Raw genomic sequence first — 21,199 nt, forward strand, 5'->3', positions numbered from 1 at the left:
CCGAATTACTATCATGTACCAAACAAACAAATCTACAAGTCTTCAAGCACAAGCGATAAACCAAAGCTGATGTTTCCACTAGAGTTCGAAAAAGTATAGTATGCACAGGATGTACGTTCACCAGGCTACTGTATACGAAATACGCAATAGAAAAAAATATCAGAGAAAACCATATCTGAGATGAATAATTCCATTGACGCGCACTTTACCTTTGGATTCATTCCAGAATGTTTTCCAAAAGTCCATAAGTGAAATGTTGCAATCCTGTTTCTGTACATTGTTATCAAGCAGAATCATCTTTGACCGATTTTCATGCCTTGTGTGTAAAGTCGGTCCGTGTGCCGCCACGACGGAACGAAAACTATTCTAGCAACCAAAAGTTAATACCTTAAAGTACTCTTAAATGTTTACATTAGGTTCTTAGAGAATTTTCAAGCTTTTATTGTGAATTTAGAAATGGCACTTTTCGGAAAATTATTTAAAACGAAAACTTTTGCATCCCTTTCTTATATGAACTTTTGATTGATTCAGTAATATTTGCTTGAATTTTTCAAGTAAAACAAATAGCTCAACCTCGCTACACGAAATCACCCTGCGTAAACGTCCACGAGAACAATCGAAAGAAAATGTAAAAAAAAATATGTTTATTAAAATAAATATTTATTTTTTGTTTGCCCCCCCCTTCAGAAAAAAATTTGTACTTGGACATAATTTTTAAAAAAGATTTGTAATGGCCTTAATAGAAAATGCAAAAGTTGATTTTTTTCATAAACATTAAATTCTGAGGAGTCTCCTAAAGTTAAATTTCGTGTGAATAAGAATAACATTTTATTATATATGGTTACACAAATGTACAATTTTTCAACACTATTTTTAAAAATAGAAACATTTTACAGCATTTACCGCATTACCGCGCGGTGAGGTGCGGTAAATAAAGTGCGGTTGCGGTAAGCGGTGCAGTTTTATTATTTTTTGCGGCTGCGGTGCGGACAATCCAATTACCGCCCACATCCGCACCGCGACGAACCCTAGTATCGATAGAGTACAGCTTTCTGAACGCTACGTATTGTTTTTCAAGTTCTGAAACTTTTATTTAATGATCATCCAAAATTCTAAAAATATTATGTAACACTACTAGCGTCAGGCGACAGTAATTTCTGCATCAAGGTTAGTTTCTTTAACAGTTAAAACTGCAAAACGAAACGGGAAAAGTCAAGGTGTTGTTCAGTTTATAGAAATTCACAAAAATAATCTTACGTGCAAAAAAGTATGTATTTTCAACTGCATCGGGAAAGACCAAAAACACAACATAGCTTAATGACTGTATTAAAAAAATGTTAATGGTAAACACTTGTGAAATAGCGTTCTCTTAAAAAACAAATTAAAAGGACTTCGAAATTCAACAGCATCACTGATGCAATGTTAATGTTTATAGTTTGCAAATTAGCATACCTCTAATTTCAATGTAGATTATTTGTAATCTTCGGTTTCCATTAGTAACGAAAATAATAATACCTCAGTAGGGTTAGCAGGCTCTAGGATTGCGAGGTATGTATCTTGATCAAAACAGACGGCAAATAACAATGAAAACTACCTTCCCTAGAAGATGTCTGTTATTATTGGAGGATTTTTTGCGAATTAGACAAGCACGCAACGGTAGTTTGGCTCCCAAAACGTGCGATGCTGTATTGCCACCTGTGCATATCAGATGTGTAATCGCGCTAGGTCGTCCGTTTTGCATTTGACGTCATTCTGCAAAAAAAAACTCGTCAGTTATAGTCCTTCAATAAATGGTTTCCCCAATTGAACTTTGCTTTCCTATTTGTAATCATGTTTCGTCACTATCCAGGGTAAACGAGAATAAACTTTTCTGACCATGATGTCATGTTAAGAATGTGGTGGTAGATTTTAGTATCAATCATTTATTAAACATCGCGGATGAGGGTACCCGGTATAGATAAACAATGCTCGTTAGTGATTTTTTCGCCAGTTCAACACCGACACATTTACGCTTTTAAATAGTGTTGTGAAACTATAGAGCAGAACAAGAAAGACAAAGAAAACGTTTCTACAATCGGCAGTTCGGAATCATCGAACGAAAAAGGATCACAGTGCTGCGTTAGGTGATCGTCATAGTAAGTTGTACAACTTGAAGTAGAACACGCGATATGGGTATCGGCAAAGAGACGAATTGGGAAGAAGGCGCAGCAGCTCTTAAGGACTGGTTAGCAACACAACCACATTTGCCACAGAAAATCCGTAAGTACAATTTTTATCAATTCAAAATAAGTGCAATAAAGGATTACATACTACTGAACTCGTTAAAATTTAGTGTTTAGAGTTAACCCAACATGTCTCTTCTTTCTATTGCGTCTGCGATAATCACGTTATTATCACAACCAATTAACCGCTTTGATCCTTTAAGGAGATATTTGTCACTATATATAATAGCTAAATCGTGAACGAAGGAAAATTTATGGTAATGAAGTATTTTTATTCTCAGAAAAATTAATTTTGGAGTAAGTAATTTAAATTCAAAAGTAAAAAAATCTTTGCTGTTTTTATAATTTATCAACGTTTAACCTTTCGTTCATAAACTATTATCGTCAGAGGTTCCTATTGAAAAACCGGATGATCGGTGCATAGGTTGTGGAAGTATCGTAAAAACAAACTAAAACAAAAGTTGAACAATAAAACTCTTAATGATCTAATTAGAATCGAAAGTTGCCAACAGGACATTAGGTATGTTCAGTAGTTTGCATGGAAACACTCGTAATGTTTCGTAATTGATCTTAGCATCTTACCATATTGCTTTTTACCGAGTTCAACGGTATGAGCTGAGCTGCGTACAAGGTAATCGATTTACTATGTTATGTCAGGGGCGGTGTTGATATTGATTCCTTTTAAAAAAAACCTGTTTTAATCCACCTAGCGGTGCAATTGTACCTTTCTCAATCATGCACACGAGAATGTTTGCGTTGTTTATATTCATTAAAAGCTTTCAAATTCATATATTATATTTTATTATTATACATTAAATGACAAATATACAAGAAAAGAAATGATTTTTCGAGTTCTAAAATTTTGCAAATAAAAACAGCGACGGTAACATTGAACTGAAAAAGGTGCGAAATCGGCAAAGTCCCAAAAAGTAGATTTTTATAAAAAAATATTTTTCGTGATAACATAAAATCTCGAAGTTTCATGCATTTTAAAAATGTTTGACATCAAAAATACGAATTCGATTTCTGAAATTTCATGGGGTTTTTTTTCCCTTTGAAAAATTTTTTGAGTTCCGGCTTATATGGGAATTTCATATGTGACCGGACGGTTTAGTCTATATTTCCGGAACCATATAAGCGATCCGTACGAAATTTTATAGACATCTATGGGGATATTATAGCTATCATTTGGGACTAAGTTTGTGAAAATCGGCCCAACCATTTCCGGGAAACTGATGTGAGTTCGTAAATTTTGAAAGATGGCCGCTTTTCCCGGGCACTTCCGGAACCGTCTATGGTGGTTAATGTAGTCAACGAAAGTTTGGTTGGCCGTCGGTGACCTAGAACAGCAAATTTAAGATGTTTGAGAGACATTTTAGCGAAATTTTTACCTTTTTTGCTTTCATCGGAGTATCGGTTTGAATCACAATTTGCTATGTGATCGCACGCCACAACCTGTAACTCCGGAACCGGAAGTCGGATCAGGATGAAATTTAATAGCCATTTACGGAGGCGCAATACCTTTCATTTGAGACTAAGTTTGGTTGAATCGGTCTAGTCATCTCCGAGAAACCGATGTGACTGTTATTCTGAATTAAGATGCTTCGGTCGGGGCTTCCGGAACCGATGATGGTGGCCAATGTGGCCAAAGAGACTTTGAATGGATGTTAGTGACCTAATACTACAAATCGAAGTAGTTGTGGTCATATTTTGGAAAAATTTTCACCTTTATACATTCATTGCAGAATTTATTAAAATCGACATTTTCTACGTCATCGTTCTCACCACCCTGTAATTCCGGAACCGGAAGTCGGATCCATCAGAAATTCAATAGCAAAGTTCTCGCTGTTCAAACGAAATTCAATATCGCTTGAAGGTGACTAGAGTGGACGAGTCCCAATTCATCTCATTTTCTGTTGGCTCAACTTTAAAAAAGGAATTCAGCAACACCATTTCACATAATCAACCAATACATAGCGAAATAAATTCCGTGGAGTTTTCTTAATACTTTAGTTTTCATCACATTCTTCAAATCGTCGAAGCGGATATGCAATAATTCGAAAAAAAGCACTCAAAATAATTTTTTGATTTTTTACCCTCAAATTATCGATGAGACAAATTTCTTCATCGCTACTAGCTACTTCTCACATAATCAAACCATACTTCTCTATTCAACCATTTATCTTTTTCCACTAATTGATTCTTTACTTATTTTCAAACAAATCCTCTCAGAATTTCAAATTACTTCGCTTAAAATGACAAAAGAATGCAATGTTTTTTCTAACGTTTGATTTGATTTTTAAATTCATTTCAAAACACTGTTTACATACATACAATCTCATGCACATGATTGCCAAAACGACATATGCGATCGTTGATTCGCTGCTAGAGATGTCCGATTTTTTCAATTGATCGATTAATAGCTAATCAATTATTATTTACATTGCTAGTAATCGTAATCGGTTAATGCCAAGAAACAAGGCTGTAGAGAGAAAATCCGGACCCGGAGGGGGGGGGGTCCAACATACGGACCACACAATGTCGATTATTCGACCATCAAAATATTTAACCCATTCATGCCTATGTTGTTTGTGGACAATAACGTTTTTAAACACCTATAACTTTGAGGCAAGATTTGCTCACAAAAACAAGTAAGGCTAATAAACGTGACTATTGCATTTCATTTGATTACAAACAGTTACAAGGATCAGCTCTAGAACTGAAATTATTGCAATTAGTCTGATTGGATTCCAATGGAGCAGTGCTGCCAGAGACAGTTTACGTTGACTACGAAAAATGATTTTTTCATATATTTTCGTTATAAATATTCTACAAGAATTATATTGAGCATTGGAAGGTAAAAATTGAGCAGCTTCTAGCATTGCAAGGTAAGCACCTATCTTTATGAAAAATGGCTTTTCGAGTTTCTTTATCCCACCGTTTTCAAGGAAAAATAGTTTTGAAATCCTACGTACACCGATGATGGTGGCCAATGTGGCCAAAGAGACTTTGAATGGATGTTAGTGACCTAATACTACAAATCGAAGTAGTTGTGGTCATATTTTGGAAAAAATTTCACCTTTATACATTCATTGCAGAATTTATTAAAATCGACATTTTCTACGTCATCGTTCTCACCACCCTGTAATTCCGGAACCGGAAGTCGGATCCATCAGAAATTCAATAGCAAAGTTCTCGCTGTTCAAACGAAATTCAATATCGCTTGAAGGTGACTAGAGTGGACGAGTCCCAATTCATCTCATTTTCTGTTGGCTCAACTTTAAAAAAGGAATTCAGCAACACCATTTCACATAATCAACCAATACATAGCGAAATAAATTCCGTGGAGTTTTCTTAATACTTTAGTTTTCATCACATTCTTCAAATCGTCGAAGCGGATATGCAATAATTCGAAAAAAAGCACTCAAAATAATTTTTTGATTTTTTACCCTCAAATTATCGATGAGACAAATTTCTTCATCGCTACTAGCTACTTCTCACATAATCAAACCATACTTCTCTATTAAACCATTTATCTTTTTCCACTAATTGATTCTTTACTTATTTTCAAACAAATCCTCTCAGAATTTCAAATTACTTCGCTTAAAATGACAAAAGAATGCAATGTTTTTTCTAACGTTTGATTTGATTTTTAAATTCATTTCAAAACACTGTTTACATACATACAATCTCATGCACATGATTGCCAAAACGACATATGCGATCGTTGATTCGCTGCTAGAGATGTCCGATTTTTTCAATTGATCGATTAATAGCTAATCAATTATTATTTACATTGCTAGTAATCGTAATCGGTTAATGCCAAGAAACAAGGCTGTAGAGAGAAAATCCGGACCCGGAGGGGGGGGGGGTCCAACATACGGACCACACAATGTCGATTATTCGACCATCAAAATATTTAACCCATTCATGCCTATGTTGTTTGTGGACAATAACGTTTTTAAACACCTATAACTTTGAGGCAAGATTTGCTCACAAAAACAAGTAAGGCTAATAAACGTGACTATTGCATTTCATTTGATTACAAACAGTTACAAGGATCAGCTCTAGAACTGAAATTATTGCAATTAGTCTGATTGGATTCCAATGGAGCAGTGCTGCCAGAGACAGTTTACGTTGACTACGAAAAATGATTTTTTCATATATTTTCGTTATAAATATTCTACAAGAATTATATTGAGCATTGGAAGGTAAAAATTGAGCAGCTTCTAGCATTGCAAGGGAAGCACCTATCTTTATGAAAAATGGCTTTTCGAGTTTCTTTATCCCACCGTTTTCAAGGAAAAATAGTTTTGAAATCCTACGTACACTGGGCATGAAAGGGTTAAGCTCCGAGATACATTAGAAAAAAAACTGCAAGGGACAACCCAAGGGGCTGTACGAACTGTTGATATGGTATAAAATATTTTAGTTTAATCATTTGGTAGTATATTTGAATGTATAATAATAACACTAGTTTACAAATTTTGGAGTGATTGCATGAAGTTAAGAAAAAAGGTGTTTTATAAGTCAATTTTGGGTCTCTGAACACAAAAATCATATTCATTTTCTTTTTCAAAGAACCGTTTTTGAGATTTTTCGAAAAACGTGTTTTTGAGCACTTTTTGCAGATATTGGTCAATATCTCAGGAACAAATCTTCCAATTAACACAATTGACTCACCATTCGAAAGGTATTGATGTGCCCATTCCAGAAATGTATAACACGTTTGGATTAAATATCAATAATTTAGAGTTAAGAGCAACCAAAGTCAAAAAAAGTAATGTTTGGTAAAATTACTCATTTTTAGTTGATTTTTCATAAAAAAATAATTCGGCAAAAAAAATCTTTTAAAATCTTATGCGACCGACAAACTTCTCACGTGAATTTTAAGCCTAATATCGCTAAAATCCGATATAAACTGGTGATGTTATTAAGCACCGAGTGAAAATTGTTCTGTTTTTCACATTTCTCTTTTGGTCTTAAATAAGATTACACTAGTTTACATGAAAAATGAAGTTGCGAGAAAAAGTGTTTTCTAGATTAATTTTGGGTAGCTGAACACGAAAATAATACTCAATTTCTCTTTCAAAGAAGTTCGAGTCTAAAAAAAAATTTCTTTTCATTCCTCATTTTTGGTTTTGCTCTGTTTTTTATTACAGAAAAATGATTTTTCATATTTTCAGAATCTTATGTGACAGATTTTAACAATTTTAAGGTAATCGTGATAAGCTAAAAAGAAAGTTGTTTTCGAAGTTAATTTTGGATCGCTGAATACGAAAACAAGGTCCACTTTTTTTAAAGAAGCATTTTCAAGATTTCTTCGAAAAAGGTATTTGGGCACTATTTTAGTTATTTGTCAATACCTTGTTCAAATAGGATCCGATCGAAACAGTTCGAAAGGTATTGGTATGCCCTTTCCGAAAATGTATAATAGGTGTAGATCAAATTTACATTTATTATGATTAAAATCGACCTAAGCATAAGCATAAGCATAAGCATAAGAGATCGCCCGTAGTTGCTACTCCGTTATTGACCAGAACAAAATTAGGTTGCAAAATGTTCATTGGAACAACATGCTTGGGAATAACATGATGAGCCACATTGTACAATATATTCTGATCCCTGCATGCTGATCAATACCGACGCCGGCCACGTCCGAATGCAGATCTTCTGGGAAAGGAAGGAATGTTAGTCCGATACATGTTGCTACTAGAGACCGAGGAATCCTCTGCATCTCCACATGTATCACGGGAAGGGGAGAGTTGTTAGTAAATGTGCCAGTAGCGTTATCATGTAATAATTGCTCTGGGCAGCCGGCTGCCGAGAATTTGGGAAATTTTATCATTTGTTGTGTTAATACGATTAGCAAAATAAGCAACTTGAACTCCGGATAGCCGGCTATCAGAAGCACTGCTTATATTTTTTAATAATATTCAATCACGCGACAAATTTTTTTCGTGGTTTCTATCGTGTCGGTACTGATTTTACCCGGCGATCGTTTGAATAAAATGAGGAATCTTATACAGAAGGTTCATCAGACTCTTCATTAGGTGTCGCGGAGTTGGTGGTTTGGAAGAGAATAGGGTCTAGGATTCGCTCCAAGCAAGCGACCTGTAAAGCATATTTTCTTAGGTAGTAATTTAGTTAGTTTTCGAGAACACGATCGCTCGAAAAAGATCTTGTTTAGTTTTTGGTTATTTTTAAACTCTGGGTAGCCGACTACCGAGAGTATCCTATGTTTTCTAAACAAAAGCAATTTCAATTCCACACAGCCAACCGTGGGAGTATTGTCTAGAAAAGCTAATCTTATCTGCGCAATGGACCGGATCACTATTTATTTCGACATTATTTAGACTAATTTCGCTATTCCTTCTCTATGATGTATTTTTGGGTTGCAAACTACTGAGTGACAACACGTTATACAGACAAAGAGCTATGATATCTCGAGATGTTATAAATCAACGAAAGTATTTCCTAGTTTGGTCTATGATTATAATCTAACGTTAAAGTCCCTATGCATATTAATACAGAGAAAAGGCTGAAACAATCAAAGTGTTGATTAAGACAAAGGATTATCTGGCACCAGGATATCCGCAATAAATTCCGCAATCCGCAATGCTTAAGAACTTTTGTAACATGTTATGTAAAAAAAACCCCGGCGTAAAAAAGCTTTTGCAAATGTCACATCGTGTCAAATAAACGTTTTATGAAAAAAAAATCCGCAATAAGCTGCATGTACCTAATAATTTCTCCTTGGCACAGATTTAACTTATCCACTATTTAAAGAACGATCCCCAAGCCAAGTGCAACAATAATGCATAAACAACCACCCGTAATCACACTAAAGGGGAGGCTAAGGCCAATGCGCTTCCTAAAAATTGCTGTCGCGCCACATTGTGCCAGAGTATCCATTCAAACCCCTTAGAAAATTCACAACTGAACACTACGCCCCTAACATTCACGGCACTGTTACATCCTCCCATAGATAATGATGGGAGCATTTGTTTTTTTTTGTCTCGGATTTGAATTTCTGATTCCGTAACCCCTGGAAGCCAGATTATGACTACATAGCTTTAATGAATCTTCCGTTAAAGATTCGTAGTAGAACCTAATACAAATCTAATACACCCCACTATATTCGAGTTTCTAAAGATCATATTTAATTGACCCAATCAGGCATGAAATTGGCAGTAAAAACACAGGCATTCGCTATTATCGAGAAAAACCTAAACATATAACACACATTTAAACACAAAGATGATTCAATTTCCCATAGTAGGATCGATTTTACACAATTCCGACATCATTTGCAAGCGCAATACGAATAATTTTCAATGTGTAAATTACTAACTTGGCAGGCAACACCATCCGTGACGATGTCACTAACAAACGTCAAAAAAAATGTTGCCCAGACACAATTCACTGCAATAATCTATCGCGTTTAAAAATCCGCACAACACAGACCAGCTCACACAACTGGCAGCTCTGTAGTAATTTCCGTCTCCCCTATCAATCCACACAAGTTTTTCAGTCAACGACATACCACGGTTGATAACCTAGTATTGAGCTCTAATAGCCCACAGCTCGACGGCATCTAGACAAAGCGACCCAGTGGCCACCTCGTTTACTGGGGAGGCCTGGTATTGGGCGATGCTGAATCGAGACACGAAACATCGATACATTGGGGCCAACATATTGAGATCTGAAGTCGATTTTCAGCAGACCCATTTTTCGTGGGGTCGATAGTTCTGCTGATATTTTGCGAAAAGGTGACAGGTAGCACCGCTACCCGAAAACTCAAATTGCAACTGTCAGTTCTCATATACGTCTCCCAACCTTTGAACGGAACGGATCGTTATATTTCACAGTGGTGTTCGGTGTGTAAATTTCAGTGAGTCAAGGTCACCCTTTGTTCGTTCGTTAGCTGCCATTCTGCTGGTGCCGGCAGTAAATCCAGTACATTGTTTTCGCTGGTGCGGAACAATCGACGTTGTTTGCAGATAAGTTTTGCTTTATTTTTTTTCCTCGTTTGCTTTCTTTCCTTTTCCCTACACTGAAAAAAATCCAAACGTTAAATCTATTTGCTTCAAACCGCTTAAAATTCATATGAAGAAGAAATGCTATTGTTATCACGCGCCCACATATCTTCTATGTGTCAACTGTATAAACTATGTATGTATACACATAAGTTATATGTGCATATTGTTATAGAATGAGGTTTTATGTGCCTAATAGTTATGAAATGTGAATGTAAGATTAATATTTCTTGTAAATACACACATTAGGTTTATGTGCCAGCAAATAATGTCTATATGTCTCCGTTAATTGCAAAAATCTATGTGTAAAATCAATAGGCATAACGTTTACTTTTTTTTGAGTGTACTTTTACTCTACCTTGTAATCAAATAATAAGACACATTCCCGTTTATATAACGCTCTGCCCTCGTGCTTAAATGGCCGAGGGCGCAATACCATCTGATGTAATCATGGAAGTCCCTGATCCCCCTAATACGCGCATTGCTCCCCGTATAAAGCAGTACCCAGAAGGTTCCTCTGGGCCATGGGTGGTATATTTTCGGACCGGAGAGAAACCGGTTAATATATTAAAACTTTCTCGAGATCTGACTGCTAATTACCCGGCCGTAACTCCGATAACACGTGTTCGGGCAAACAAGATACGTGTTCTAGTGAATGATCTCGGCCAGGCAAATGCGATTGCTTGCTGTGAGCGCTTTACGCGGGAATTTAAAGCGTACGTGCATTGGCTAAGTCATCGAACGAGGTCACCGATTCGATCACTGTTCTACAGTGGAACAGCAGAAGTATCCTCCCGAAAATCGATTCCTTTAAATTTTTACTAAATAGTTTAAAATGTGATGCTTTCGCATTATGTGAAACTTGGTTAACTTCCGCTATAAATCTCAACTTCCACGACTTTAATATAATTCGTCTGGATCGAGAAAACCCCTATGGAGGAGTACTTTTGGGGATCAAAAAGTGCTATTCTTTCAACCGAATTAACCTCCCTTCGACACCAGGCATTGAAATTGTCGCTTGTCAAGTTTTAAACCTCCTAGAGCCTCGGTAGGGCACCGAACGCTTTGTAATATCACGGAATCCTTACCGGCACCGCGGCTAGTTCTGGGAGACTTTAACTCGCACGGTACGGTATGGGGCTGTCTTCATGATGATAATAGATCAACATTAATCCAAGATCTTTGCGATAATTTCAACATGACCATCTTAAACACGGGAGAAATGACGCGGATTCCTACACCACCAGCACGCGCAAGCGCGTTGGATTTGTCGCTTTGCTCGACATCGCTACAGTTAGATTGCATGTGGAAGGTGATCCCTGATCCCCACGGTAGCGATCATTTGCCTATCGTCATTTCAATTGCTAACGGTTCAAGACCATCGGAAACAATCAATGTCTCGTATGACCTCACACGGAACATTGATTGGAAGAGTTACGCGACCGCGATATCCGTTAAAATCGAATCCACCCAAGAACTTCCTCCGGAGGAAGAGTACAGGTTTTTGGCTGGCTTGATTCTCGACAGTGCGAATCAAGCTCGGACTAAACCAGTACCCAGCGCAAATACCCATGGACGGTCTCCCACCTTGTGGTGGGATAAAGAGTGCTCAGAGCTGTACGTGGAAAAGTCCACTGCATATAAGGCCTTCCGGGAAGACGGGTTACCCGCTAGCTATCAACAGTACGCGTCGTTAGAAAGGCGAATGAAGAGTTTAATGAAAGCCAAAAAACGCAGTTATTGGCGCCGGTTCGTCGACGGGTTAACGAGAGAAACAGCGATGAGCACTCTTTGGGGTACGGCTCGACGTATGCGTAACCGTAATAGTACCAACGAGAACGTGGAATATTCAAACCGTTGGATATTCGCTTTCGCCAAGAAGATCTGTCCGGACTCTGTCCCGGTACAGAAAACGTGCCGCACCGCGTCTCCTCACGATACCGCGAATGAAACACCGTTTTCGATGGTGGAGTTCTCACTTGCTCTCTTATCGTGCAACAATAACGCTCCAGGGTTAGACAGAATCAAATTCAACTTGCTGAAGAATCTGCCTGACTCTGCAAAAAGGCGCTTGTTGAATTTATTTAACAAGTTTCTTGAGGGTAACATTGTCCCTTATGAATGGAAGCAAGTGAAGGTCATCGCCATCCAAAAACCAGGAAAACCAACCTCCGACCACAACTCGTATCGGCCGATTGCAATGCTGTCCTGTATTCGGAAGTTGTTCGAGAAAATGATCTTGTTTCGCCTCGACAATTGGGTTGAAGCAAATGGCTTACTGTCAGATACACAATTTGGCTTCCGCAAAGGCAAAGGGACGAACGATTGCCTTGCGTTGCTTTCTACAGAAATCCAAATGGCCTATGCTAACAAAGAGCAGATGGCATCAGTCTTCTTGGATATTAAGGGGGCTTTTGACTCAGTTTCTATCAACATTCTGTCAGAGAAGCTGCACCAGCATGGTCTTTCACCAATTTTAAATAACTTTTTGCTAAACCTGTTGTCTGAAAAGCACATGCACTTTTCGCATGGCGATTTAACAACATCGCGATTTAGCTACATGGGTCTTCCCCAGGGCTCATGTCTAAGTCCCCTGCTTTACAATTTTTACGTGAATGACATTGACAATTGTCTTGCCAATTCATGCACGCTAAGGCAACTTGCAGACGACGGGGTGGTCTCTGTTACAGGGCCCAAAGCTGCCGACTTGCAAGGACCATTACAAAATACCTTGGACAATTTGTCTGCTTGGGCTCTTCAGCTGGGTATTGAGTTCTCCACGGAGAAAACTGAGTTGGTTGTTTTTTCTAGGAAGCGTGAGCCGGCGCAACTCCAGCTTCTATTAATGGGTGCAACGATCAACCAGGTTTTCACATTTAAATATCTCGGGGTCTGGTTCGACTCTAAAGGTACCGGGGGATGTCACATTAGGTATCTGAAACAGAAATGCCAACAAAGGATCAATTTTCTCCGAACAATAACTGGAACATGGTGAGGTGCTCACCCAGGAGACCTGATCAGGTTGTACCAAACAACGATATTGTCGGTGATGGAGTACGGGTGTTTCTGTTTCCGATCCGCTGCGAACATACACTTCATCAAACTGGAGAGAATCCAGTATCGTTGCTTGCGCATTGCCTTGGGTTGCATGCACTCCATACGATGAGTCTCGAAGTGCTGGCGGGCGTTCTTCCGCTAAAAAATCGATTTTGGGAACTCTCATATCGATTGCTCATCCGATGCGACATTCTGAACCCGTTGGTAATTCAAAATTTCGAGAGGCTCGTCGAGCTTAATTCTCAAACCCGTTTTATGTCCTTGTACTTCGACTACATGGCACAGAGCATCAATCCTTCTTCGTACAATCCCAACCATGTCCGTTTCCTAAATACTTCTGATTCTACTGTATTCTTCGACACATCCATGAAGGAAGAGATTCGACTCATTAGCAAAGGTGGGCGCATTAAATGGTGACATATACGAAAGACCAATCTGCTTCAACGAATTTTTTAGTATTTGTCGTCAGAGGACGCTCAACAGTTGGCAAACCTCGTGGAGCAATGGGGAACTTGGACGATGGCTACATTCGATTATCCCAAAGGTATCAACGAAGCCTTGGTTCGGGGGGATGGATGTGGGTCGGGATTTTATTCGCGTAATGTCCCGACTTATGTCCAATCACTACACCATGGATGCGCATTTGCGGCGTATTGGGCTTGCGGAGAGTAGTCTGTGCGCTTGTGACGAGGGCTATCACGACATCGAACACGTTGTCTGGGTATGCGCCGGGTATTGTGACGCCAGGTCTCAGTTAAAGGAATCCCTTCGGGCCCGAGGTAAACCACCCAATGTAATGAGATATGCTCGCAACTCGTGCTTTCCCCTATATGTCACTTATTTATACCTTCATAAAAACGATAAATATCCCAATTTAGCCCCTCTCTTTTATTTCTCGTTTTTAGAGTTTCCTCCTGCCTTGTGGAACCGATCAGCTCCAGAGTGCCACTATGTAACCGCCGTCGCCCTTACCACTACGCCTGCATAGAAGGAAACTGAAGCGAGAGCGACTCGAGGTCCGATGACTTTTGAAGGATTCCCCGCGGGTCCGAAGAATACCATCCGCCAATCCGGTACTCGACGACTTACTAGACTGAGGCGCAAATTTGTTTCGCTGATCCCCCTTCCCCCCCCCCCCCCCCGTTCGAGCGAAAGTTGCAAGTTTTGCTCTTCTTTCCCTGTCTCTCCCCTGTCCTTGATACAACTGCTGCTACACTGATGCGGAAATAAGCCACCCTCTGAATATCTTGACCAAGCATAAGTTTTAGTTAAAAAAATTCAAATTAGTATTCTGTATTCCTAGTTTTAAGATAGCTATAATTTTTACTCTTTATTGAAACTCTTGTCCTCCATCTTGTAAATAGAATTGAATCCCTAGTTTTAAGATTTCTGTGAAGTTTCTCATAAATATTTGTTCCCCCTTTTGTGTACTAAACTATATTGTTAGTTTTAAGATAACCGTAAAATATTTCGTAAAATACTATTACTCCTCCTCTTGTATATCAAAGTGAATCCCTTGTTTTAAATTTTTTCATAAAAAAATCTTTTGGCCCTCTCTTGTATATTGAATCTTATTTCTAGTCTTAAGATAGCTGTAAACTTTTTTTTTCCTTTGTAAAAAAAATATTTCAACATTGTAACCTCCTAGTTTTAAGATATCCAAAATGTAAAAACATAAGCATTTGGCACCGCCAAGCTAACGTATTTGTGCCTATCAAATAAACGAAATGAATAAAAAAAACTGAATTATTTTGTGTCTAATCATAGCGCAATGTGAGTGAACACACACGTATACGAGATAACAGTGAGCATGCGAGACTACATCAGATCCAACCTCACTTTCTACAATCTCCACCTGATTCAAATAGTGAATGTGACGTCACATCTTTTCAACTTTCATCCATCAATACACTCAAAAGTGAGCAATGCTCCCATCCGTCCAAAATGGATTGAGCCTTGAAAACGCAAAAATATATCCAATGGAAGAGAAAAAGCGTTAATATCGCTTTTATGTCAAAATGATTCAGCAAATGCCAAATTCATTTCCATTGCGGCATCGTTAAAAATGCTTGCAAATAGTATGCATTACACAACTAAACAATGCTTAGGCTGACATGTCCGTCTACAATTATGATACTTCCTTGATTTTCAGCATCCATGTACGCGAGGTTCGTGCTCCATCGTAGTAAATCAAAAAGAATATCACTATGCTTGAAGGATTCCACTCGTACCGGATTCATTTCACACTTTTTCAATACAATTAGCTAGTCCCTAACCTAGTTCGGAACTCTTAACACTTTGCGAAATTGTATTAGAGCACTGTACACTGTCACTGATCAAAAGTGGAAAAATAGGGAACAACGGAAACGAATATCATACGAACTTCACTTGGCACTGGTGACACGGACGCGACCCGAACACTTAGGATTGGAACGGAGACCGGAAAAACTTATTAAACCGGAAAAAATAAATATGACCACGGAGTCGAAAAATGCAATCCGATTTCTTGTGCAGTGTTGTCAGTTCCCCAATCTGTTGTGGATTCAAATCACTGGAAGTCAAATTTTGCTCCCAGAAACTCGATTAAATCTTCTGTATCGTTATCAAACCCCATTTTTGGATTTTTTAATAATATTGCTGACATTATATGAGCCAATTCAAGAATTCAAAGTATCTAAGAAAACCTATGAATTTCTGTGGATAAAGTTATAAAGGTTTCCGTTCAGGGGGGTAGGGGTACAGGAATTCTTCGCGATGGTTTTTTAGTTCATGTGTTCTATGAACGACTTCTTATTAGGTTCGTTTCTCATAGCCAGATGTTCCAAAGTGTCCAACAATTTTCAAGATAGCGATATTGTCACAACATAACCACACAAACCTTCATGCTTTTTGCTTACTTTGTTTAGTGAATATTACCAAATCATGCTACCATGTAGGGGAGTTCGGGGCTAGTTGGCGGTTGGGGTAAGTTGGCGGAAGCCCCTTTTCTCCGTTTCTATTAGACATAAAGCGTTGCCTCTCGTTGTGTACCTCAAGTAATGTGAAACACATTATACGATGTGTTTTTGTTGCAAAACATTTGGTTTTGTTGAGATTGTGGGCGACATTGTGTTTTTGAGCATACCAAGTAAATTTTCTAAATTTTAAATACTTTGCGGTATTTAGGGTGATTTTCAATCTATTTCCCGAATGATTATATATTTCGATAGCGCGTGAAAAGAGCTTTCAGTATCCGTATAGATATTATATCTATCTCCAAACAAAAGTTATTTTTTAAATAGTTTTTAATAAAATATGCGGTTGGGGTAAGTTGGCGGTGTTGCATGCGGGGCAAGTTGGCGGTAATATTTACAGTGCAAAAAAGCCATCAAAAATTTTTATTTCTGGAATTCACTCCAAAGTAAGAAAATCTTTTTCTTGTGTATCTCGCCAATGTGGGAAACATTTATTCCAGCCAATTGCACGAAGAATTTCGAAAATTTGCTTTTGAATAGGGAATAAGCGTCAAAGTCAAAATGCCGGGGTATTGAAACTGAAATATAATAGCAAATGCCGGGTAATATACAGGTATCTCGAAAAGACATTCAGCACGTTCCAAAAGGACCCTTGAAGTAATTGAATCTCCATTTGATTGCTTAGTTTTTGGCATATCCCCACATACCGCCGGGGTAAGTTGGCGGGTTTTCTGCGTCACATATTTTTGTCTCTAAAAATGGAGACAATGCATCAAACACTTTAAAAAATCAGAGATGTTGCCAACAGTCTGGTCTTTCATCTGCTCATGGTGAAAATTGAAAACTGAAAACACCGCCAACTAGCCCCGGTCTCCCCTACGAAAAACTTTGAATACTCAAAACAGGTTTTAACTCATAACTAACACCTATGTCTGCTATTTGCATCGGGGCTGATCCTTAATCATAGATTCATGTGTGGGCACCGTAACTAGAAATCAACTGATTTTCATTGCTTCTAACAAGTTAAATGTTGAATGTACCAGTTTGAATTGTCGCATTTGCAGGTCCATTTGTTTTTAATTGCAATTGGGGTTAAAATCAGAAAATTAAATTTTTAAAGTAAACATACTTCAGTTAATATTGAATATAATTTTAATCTACACAAGGTATGTTCTTTCGAAGTAAATATATAATTAATTAGTGTACTACAATTTATTGACTTTTGTAGTAGAATTAGGGTCCATAAATGGTATATGAGAGTATTTTCTAATCGCTAGGCATACCCGCATAAATAAATACCATTCCAGAAATCTTCGGAACCATTTCCTAACTATTCATATAATCCTCACCATATTGGGAATACTACTGATACATCCACCATTATAATTCAACTATTATACTACCATACTCATTTAGTAACCATTTCCAATATCTTCCGTGTATCATATATTGAAGATTTGTATACTACATTGTACTTTTGCGCCAGAGGTTATATTGATTTGGTGGTCTTTGTTATGCGTACATCTGTTTACGCTGCTCCAAAAACCTGTAGATTAATATGATCAAAATCCTCGCCTTACAATATTACGGCGATAGCTCAATCAGATAAAGCGTCACAGTCAACTTAGTGTCAACGAAGCTCTCTTAAGAAGATAGCGTCCAGCATAAATGTGTACCATATGCCAACCATTGAATCAAACGTTGAAAAACCATTTTCAATATGGTTCGTTCAACAATAGATTAACCATTGCCTGGTATAATATCGAACACAACCAGTGTCGTTTTTCCATGCTCGACCATACAGACAACGGGTCGTTAAGAACAGTCACCATACCAAAATATACATTTTTCCATATACATTTGGACAACATACCATTCAAGAACTGTACAGATTATGGTAGCATGCATATTTTAGGTCTAGCGATACATAAAATATTGGTGGAGAAAGAAAACTTCATCCCTTTCACATTTTAGTTCTATCGATTGATGAAGTTTTATTTTGTTACAAGCCATCTTCTGAAGAGAGCTTCCTCTACACTAAGTGGACTGACGCTTTATCCATTTGAGCTATCGCCGTAAGACGAGGATTTTTAATCATGTTAAACTACAGATTTTTGGAGTAGCGTAAACAGATATACGAATAACAAAGACCACCTAGAGCAATATTAACCTCTGGCACAAAAGTACAATGTAGTATACAAATTTCCAATATAGTATACGCGGAAGGTATTGGAAATGGTAACTAAATAAGTATGGTAGTATAATAGTTGAATTATAATGGTGGAATATATCAGTAGTATTCCCAATATGGTGAGTATTATAAGAAAGGTTTGGAAATGGTTCAAAAGATATCTGAAATGGTATTTATTTATACGGGGTGTAACAAGATAAAACTTCATCAATCGATAGAATTGAAAAGTGAATGGGAAAACATTTTTTTTCTCCACCTAATATTTATGCATCGCTAGATCTAAAATATGCATGTTACCATAATCTGTATAGTTCTTGAATGGTATGTTGTCCAAATGTATATGGAAAACAGAGTATTTTGGTATGGTGACTGTTCTTAACGACCAGTTGTTTGTATCGTCGAGCGGGGAAAAACGACACTGGTTATGTTCGATATTATACCAGGTAATGGTTGATTTATTGTTGAACGAACCATATTGAAAATGGTTTTTCAACGTTTGATTCAATGGTTGGCATATGGTACACATTTATGCGGGTAACTATTTATAATATGAACATGAATTGTTATTCTATTGTTCTTATAATTGTTTCATAAATTGTTTAATGATATGTGTAAAAATGTGAATTTTCAATTTGAAGATGCTCATTACTTTTTAGTTGACACGGAACATCAGCTGATGAAAGATTAACTAGATTTGCATATTTTTTCTGACGACCTACAATTTGAAAAGAAAAATATATTATTACGCGATTTTATGGAAATCTTTTAATGTTCTGTTAGTGCCAATTCTAAAATTAAAAAACTATCAATAGCAAGTATAATTATCATATAATTACCCTTCATCTATCCGTTGGACGCCCACAGAAAATATTACATCAGGAAAATTTAACTAATATTGTTGCACAGATAGAAGATGGTCAGGAACATAATGGAAGAGTTCCCGATTACGAAATACACAAAGCCAAACAATGTAATAAAACCTGGCGCGATCAGCTACTGTTTATCAGTCACAGATATTTGTCCATAGGGACCGAACTTTGTTTACTACAAAAAGAGGTATGTCTAATCTTAGGGACAGTATCGTATAGAAGCAATTAACTAATCATATAATACGAACCGATTGTATAAACCAACTATAGTATACTCTCAATGGGAAGATTGGAGATTCACTAATTTTATTGAAAGAAACCTCCCCAGTGGGCCCTTCCAGTCAGTTCACGCATAATTTTCCTATGTGTATAGGGAATCCCATAGCACATGGGACATTTATGCGTATAGCGGTAGTTCAGGCGACGCACTAGTTGACAATGCAGTAAAGGCCTGTACACTAATTACATAAAACTCACCTTGTTTCTCGTGCAATTTCACTATGCCGAACCCGTTAATCACAAGAAATAACAAAATATTGCCAATGACTCTCATATTTATAAGGAACCTCATAAACCTCAATTATGCGTTAACCCTTAAATGCATACTGTTGGCAATTGGCAACATACCGCATTATGTGATATAAAGCCTTAACAAGAGGTATATATCGCATCCAACTAGAAAAATGAGTACCAAGGATAAATGAGTTTCATACATTTAAGGGTTAAACATGTCAGTAGAAAACGTTACCCTTTTGACGAGGGATATAAATCATGCTGACTTTAAAATGAAGTACGATAATTATAATAATAATGTAGAATACTTCATCTTAGCACGTAAACTAAACTTAACTAGCTTCTCATATGGTCGGTATTAAGTCAGACCGGACTAAGTGACAAAATATTGATTTCGAGAAAAACGGGTTTAAAGTTTGAATTGCAGCATCCTCTACGTTATAATTGGAAATTATTTTTTGCCATAATTCTTGTTTATGGTTACATATTTCAAATCTGGCAAAAGTTGAATGTAGTTGAATGAATTCTTTATCAAGTATTGTCATTATCTCACTTTTTGATGTTTTGCGACCGACCATATGGATTAAATAGTATCTAGGTTTTGCCCAGGCAGAACTTCCGATATGATTGGAAATGCATTTTTAGACACGACTGACTATCCGGTAACTAGTGCCTATACTAAAAAGCTAGCGCCAGTTTTCAATGAGACATTTGATAGAAAATTAAGGGCAAACTGCGCGTTCAGAGTTTGAAGCCGTTGTAAGTTCCAAAGCGCTCTTGAGTCTACCTTTGACGATATCAAACTACACAGATACCCGTCTAATTAAAGATAATCACCCTTATTCTTGTTTACGGCCGTATTGATACGGTTCGAAAGTATCTCACATTCCTATTCCCGTTTACGTTCGAACTAATTCGATCCATTCGTTCTTTCGAACATCATTCGTTCGAACGAAAAGAGCCATTCTTGTTTACGTCGTATCGCTTATTTTTAACGTTGGTGATTCGCAAGTCAAGAGTGACGAATCAACTGTTCGTTTGATTGAAAGTTCGCAAGTTTTTCATGAGTTTTTTTTTATGATAAGTCTAATGCAATAAAAACCTTTTTCAATGGTTAAAAACGAAAGTACAAGAAAAACCAAAATAACCAACACAGAAGTTTTGTTTTGAAAAATTATTGCTATGGATAAAATACTCTGCGTGATGTAAGTGTTTTTCAATTATGTATTAGAATGATAAAACTGATAAAATTATTCAAAAACCTTCTAGGGCAAACAAGCGAGTATCAATGAAACCAGCATGCAAGACTCGACGCCAAACCGTGTAGATTTGGATCCCGGACTGTAGTCGATTC

At 37.4% G+C, this 21,199-nt stretch overlaps 1 protein-coding gene across 5 annotated transcripts in view; it reads left to right on the forward strand.

Moving 5' to 3' along the window:
- LOC131683312 (alpha-tocopherol transfer protein) overlaps nucleotides 1–21,199 on the forward strand; it is a 265,987-nt gene that overhangs the window by 101,486 nt on the left and 143,302 nt on the right. For 2 of the 5 annotated variants that reach the window (XM_058965171.1, XM_058965172.1), the window contains exon 2: nucleotides 1,850–2,259. In XM_058965171.1, the coding sequence (XP_058821154.1) occupies nucleotides 2,169–2,259 (91 nt within the window). In that variant the 5' untranslated portion in view covers nucleotides 1,850–2,168. The remainder of the gene's footprint in view (nucleotides 1–1,849; nucleotides 2,260–21,199) is intronic. The other 3 variants (XM_058965174.1, XM_058965173.1, XM_058965175.1) reach the window with 3 other exon arrangements.

The sequence above is a fragment of the Topomyia yanbarensis genome, chromosome 2 (assembly GCF_030247195.1).
Source record: "Topomyia yanbarensis strain Yona2022 chromosome 2, ASM3024719v1, whole genome shotgun sequence".
Taxonomy (NCBI): Eukaryota; Metazoa; Arthropoda; class Insecta; order Diptera; family Culicidae; genus Topomyia; species Topomyia yanbarensis.